Source organism: Nicotiana attenuata, chromosome 6 (assembly GCF_001879085.1).
Source record: "Nicotiana attenuata strain UT chromosome 6, NIATTr2, whole genome shotgun sequence".
In the NCBI taxonomy this organism is placed as follows: domain Eukaryota; kingdom Viridiplantae; phylum Streptophyta; class Magnoliopsida; order Solanales; family Solanaceae; genus Nicotiana; species Nicotiana attenuata.
In genome coordinates, this window is record NC_031994.1 from 93,984,543 (window position 1) to 93,990,414 (window position 5,872).

A 5,872-nucleotide genomic window follows, 5' to 3' on the forward strand; every position below is an offset into this window, starting at 1 on the left:
TATATATATTTATATAAAAAAAGAACTTATAAGCAAGTTAAAAAATTTTGGTTATCTAATTTAACTTATATACAATGTAAATCGTTCTTATATTATCAGTATAATTTAATAATCTACAGATTATTGTACTTATTATGGCTTAGTTACTAGAAAGAGTGCATTGGCATAATTGATAAGGTTGATGCCATATGATTAGAAGGTCACGGATTCGAATCGTGAAAATAGGTTTTTGTAAAAATATATGGTACCACATATATAACGGGAGCTTACTATATCGGTATGGTTTAGTTCACTACGTAGTGAAAACAAGAACAAAATGTATTGCTAGCTGCTAACGTGGGGCAAGTACATGACCCACACCTATATTTAAGCCTCCAACTCCAACACAGAAAAAAACAGTTCACTATTTATTTCTTCCCTATTTTCCAGGGTTTCACTGATTCAAAGCTTTTGTTTTCTTTTTATTAACCAAAAAACATTTTTCTTTGTTGGCTGTTTCTTGACCCCTTGTTATTCTTCCCCTTTTTCTTTAACTGTCCAAATTTTTATTGCAGACCCTTTTCTTTAATTGAAGTTCATGTCTAATTTGTATAATCATAACTTGAATTTCTCACCTGCTAGAGCTGTTTCTCCTCATATTAGAACCAACCAAGATGTTGATAGGTAAAGGACAAATCTTTGTTTTTTCTTTTTTAAGTTGAAAACTTTATGCAAGATTGATTCTTTAGCAAATTATATTGTTTTTGGGTGTTTTTAATTTTGTGCAGTCAGTACATGACAGAGCTGTTAGCAGAAAGGCAGAAGCTTGGACCCTTTACTCAAGTTCTTCCAATATGTAGTAGACTCTTAAATCAAGGTTGGTTTATATATTGAGTTTTTATTTACTGCTGTTAATATGTTTTTTTAACAACTGTGGTGTCTGGGCCGCTTGCGCGCACCTCGACTAATTCCACTGATACTAGCTACATACTGCTGTTAATATGTAGTAGTTGCTCACTTGCTTGTGCTGTTGTGCATTTCTCTGTTAGCTAAATACTAGTGTTCTCTGTTTGTTAAACTGCCAATGCTCTTAATCATGGGTTGAAGTCAATCTATACACTAATCTGTTAAGAAGTTTTCTGCTGTTGTTTCAACACATGATTATGACTGGACAACATCAATAACAAAGTTGTAGACTTTAGGCCAAATTGATCAAATCTACTAGGTTGTAGTATGCTTTTAGCTCAAAGAGTAAGCAAAAGACACAATTTGTAGTATGTGAAAAGACACAGGAAATAAATGAGATGTGATTTTAGTAAGTTTTAGATGTAACGTGTATGGTTTGTTACAGAGAGACGAGTAGTTAAGAGTCTTTAGACTTACTACTGCTTCAAAGCAAGATTTTGTTTATTCAAACAGTATTATCACAGGAATAAATTAAGAAGGATCAAGTATTGGCGATTATGTAATGATAAACTTATTATGTCCAGGGGCGGATCTAGGGTGTAAGATACGGGTTCCCGGGAACCCAGTAACTTTTGCGTAGACCCTGTATTTTTGTTAAAAAAATTATTAAATATCTATAAATATCTATTTGTGAACCCAGTTATTATTGTATATTAATTTGAAATTGCGACAGGAACCCATAAACTTAAAATCCTGGATCCGCCTCTGATTATGTCGATTGACAAGTGCGTATTCCACATAAACTTTAGTCCAATGGCATTTTGAAAGAAGTGGATTATAGGTTAGGATGTAACCTAGTTTTTCTTCAAAGAAATGTTTGTAGCAGATAATATGTACGAGGTTAGTCTCCTTGGTAAGTTGATGTATATTCTCCTTAATAGCTTTAGTGATTCTCAAAATGGGAAATTCTTGAGTTTTAGTTTCAATCTCTTTGACAGAAATACTAAGACTTTCGGGAATGATTCCCAACCAAGTACTTAGCGACTATGACAGACTACAACGTGGAAGCCCTAGTCCTGTATCTTCATTCGACATGATGCAACATGTCGGAGGAAAAGGTTTAGGTGGATGGAATGGGAATGGATGGAATGCCTTTCAAGAGGTCAGCTTATACTTATTTCTTCTTTAGGCACAATTTTCAAATTTTCTTTTCATTAATTCTGTAATGCTGCCTATTACATGTCTTATGTGTTCTGTCGATAGGTGCTAGTTCATGGTTTCTATGCTAATTGAAACACTAACATGGTGTGATGGGAATCGTAGTAAGTTGAAATGTATGGCATCCTCTTGTTACGACTTAGAATCAGTTTAACCAAATATTGAAATGAAAAATTGATTATAATCCCTAGCAGATTATAGTCTTGAAAGTACCTCCAAATGAAGAAGTAGGACTTCACTTCAGTCTGCAATATGTTGTGAGCTTAGATCTTGTAATATAACATTTAGTATTAAGTGCTTTTGAACTAACTCACTGGAAGAATTAGTAAAAAGTGGGGGATGCAACCACAGATCACAAACCGCTGTCCGGTCTTTGGATGCTGCTTCATAATTTTACATTTAAAGAAACCTCATTTTACGAGTTTGTAGACTATCGATGTGGAAGCTATACAGCCAGATGAAATCCATTTCTGGAGAAACTAACATTTGAAATGTCCTCTTTCTAAGTTGAACTAAAACAATTGCTTTATCTTTAATCTTATTCTTCGCTGAAGCTGAGGACTAGAAAAATTGTTTTGATTGTTTGAGAAGCTTGACTCAATTTTCACCCTATTATAGTCCACCACATATCATCGAAGTATGTTGTTGTTTGTCAGTTTTCAATTCTAACAGCTTTATTTGACAATAGAAAAAAGCACTTATACTACCATGGCATCATTTGGTATAACTTTGTCCTCCGACCCCACTGCATTTCCATTCCTCTTTACTGGATAGTACTTAGTTATGTCCGTTTCCTTATTTTTCAAAACATGCAAAGGATTTTTGAAAGGGCTTGGTCAGTCTTTTCTTTATGTCGCTACTTTTTGGTTCATGAAGTTTGAATGGCATGGAAAATTCTGTGGTGGAGTTAATAATCTACATACACTTTCAAAATGAACACTCTGCACTTTCAAGCCTTTCCACTTCAGTTACATGCTCCAGGAAGATATAGGTGCCCCCCCCCACCCCCCACCCCCACCCCAAAAGCCGCCACCACCACCACATGGTGTTGCTTTCGCTTATGTGGCATTGCTGCTTGTACTCCTAATGCTTTGATAGTTGTATTGATATCCCTGAAATTCATTTTGCAGCAAAGATTAGGTGTACCACAGGGAAGGCCCATCGACTGGCAAGCTTCACCAGGAAGTCCAAGTTCATTTCTTGTGAAGCGGATATTGCGTTTGGATATACCAGTCGACAGATATCCAAACGTAAGCTGACGTCATGGACTGTTGATAGTGTTTATTGTTTCCATCTATTTCTTCATGGATCTAGTTTGGATTTACCTTTGAATTGATAGGTTGCATTATCTGTTGTAACATATAATGATGCAGTACATTTTCACATCAAACTCCACGTAATAATATTCAAAATGTCAATTTCAACCCTCTGCGATGGTATTTGTACCAATAATTATGTGAATAACTCGACATAATTAAGTAGCTCACCTAAGATAGAGAAAGGGAGTAAAGGGGATGCTTTTAAGGGGATTTTGATATTTTGCCAAATTTATTGAGCAGTAAACTAAATCATATATTTCTCATGGCACAGTTCAACTTTGTTGGACGGCTTTTAGGACCTCGAGGCAATTCTCTGAAGCGGGTGGAAGCGTCTACTGGATGTCGCGTATTTATAAGAGGACAGGGTTCAATAAAAGACCCCGAAAAAGTAAGGCCCTTTGACTTTTTCTTCACAGTCCTGCTTTTCGTCCAATTATTTTCTTATATTACTTATGCTTTGTCGTCTTATATTATTGAAGGAGGAGAGTTTGAGAGGCCTTCCAGGTTATGAGCACCTTAATGAGCCACTGCATGTTCTACTTGAGGCAGAATTACCCATCAATATAGTTGACGCACGGTTGAAACAAGCTAGCCAAATTATTGAAGAGTTGCTCAGACCTGTGGTAAGCACTTTCTCACTCCGACATATACACCTATAAGCAATTGCAGACAAAACAGTTGTTGTGCTTGTGTGGTTTTTTATCATGAACATTGAAATGGACAGATTGAAAGAGTCGACATACGTGTGATATATTTTGCTCTTCGCGAAAAAATCTGAGATGATTACTTAACTGTTCAACTATCAGGAGTTACTTTACAAAAGAAAAAAGGAGGGGGCGGGACATGCTGAATGAAACAAAAGATATCTCTTACGATCTGCTTAAGTTTCTTAAGATGGTGACCTACTACCTAATTACTCTTAGAACTAAAACCGCATAGGAGAAAGGTTTAATGTAACTACTCCCTCTACGCAGAGGCGGATCCAGGATTTGAAGCTTATGAGTTCCTAGTGCGACCTCAAGTAAATATACAATAAGTAACTGGGTTCACAACCAAATATTTATGGATTTTAGTGGATTTTTTAACACATACATGGTATGTGCAAAAGCTACCGAGTTCCTGGGAACCCACACCTACGAAGCTGGATCCGCCCCTGCCTCTACGTCTCTTTGTTTGAGTCAACATGGTGATCTACTAAGAGAGTTGAAAATATATAGTAGTAGTTTAAAAAGGTAGGTCAGAAAATAAGTGTTAGGATTTCAAGGAATATATTACTAATTTCATGTTTATTGGCCTGGAATTGCAGGACGAGTCGCAGGACTTGTATAAAAGACAACAGCTTAGAGAACTTGCTGTGCTGAATAACAATTTTAGAGAAGAGAGTCCCCAACCAAGGGGTAGTGTATCTCCTTTTAATTCAAGCGGGATGAAACGAGCCAAAACTGGTTGGTGATGGATGCTAAGTTTTTCCTATTCGTGATGCATTTGTACGCTTGGGATTAAGGCGTAGCTGTTAGTGATGGTGCATTTGCATAGCGGCTTGGCAACTTCAGACCTAAATGCAGCTAAGTTATGCGCCTTTAACGTGACGAAAATAGTATGTGTCAAAGAAATGCAGCAGACTGAAGACAGCATCAAACTGATTTCTTGACTGTAGTTGTTTGTGTTAAAGTAGAATGATTATTTGATTTGTTTGTTATTGACAAAGCTAGTTGACAAGGGTGGTTTCTTTTCCTTTTTGGGTTTTGTAATTTTTATTACATCCTTTGTTAAATATAGATTGCTCTATGTAAATCCCATTATGTGGATTTAAGATCATGTTATTCTCTAACTGCAGAAGCTACACTCCACTCCATTATTGCTCCCCTTCTGAAGATGGCATTGTTTTACCAAAAAAGTGTTAAAACCTTTTCTTAAAACGGATTAATAAGAAAATAGGGGAGACTAACTCTAGATCCAAGAATATTAAGTAGGAAAAATAGGATTTGGTTAAGCTCGTGAGCTATTTAAGATTATAAAAGATATCAAATATATATATATATATATATATATATATATATATATATCGGGCTTACATTCTTGATGCTATTATTCCGTAATGTAAAATAAAGAAGAAAAAGAAGGTGCACCATTAACGGCTACGAGATCTATCATTATTGATTCCATAATGATGATTACAAAGATCAGCAGTCAAGTTCTGAACCTTCTCTTGATTTTCTTGAGAAAGATTCTCTCGTTCTTCTGTGTTACGAGAGGAACAAAAGTCCCCCCCACTCATTCTCTTACCTAGTATATATATATAATAGGTATTTGCCTTTATCCAACGGTCCTTGGCCAGGATACCCTAATCTGCCAATTGAACTTTAGGTCGACCTTCCTAAGTTCCATGGCGTGTACTTCGCCATAAAGGCTTTCTGATGGTTAGACCTCGGCCTTGGCCGAGATGCTCG

The 5,872-nt window shown here is 36.2% G+C and overlaps 1 protein-coding gene across 1 annotated transcript; it reads left to right on the forward strand.

Annotated features, from left to right (window-relative positions):
* On the forward strand, positions 387 to 5,253 carry LOC109227504 (KH domain-containing protein At3g08620-like). Its single transcript, XM_019392697.1, has 7 exons — positions 387 to 663; positions 768 to 856; positions 1,884 to 2,047; positions 3,234 to 3,353; positions 3,694 to 3,810; positions 3,902 to 4,045; positions 4,729 to 5,253. Exons 1-7 carry the CDS (start codon positions 578 to 580, stop codon positions 4,873 to 4,875), a joined length of 867 nt encoding a protein of 288 aa, XP_019248242.1. The 5' UTR covers positions 387 to 577; the 3' UTR covers positions 4,876 to 5,253.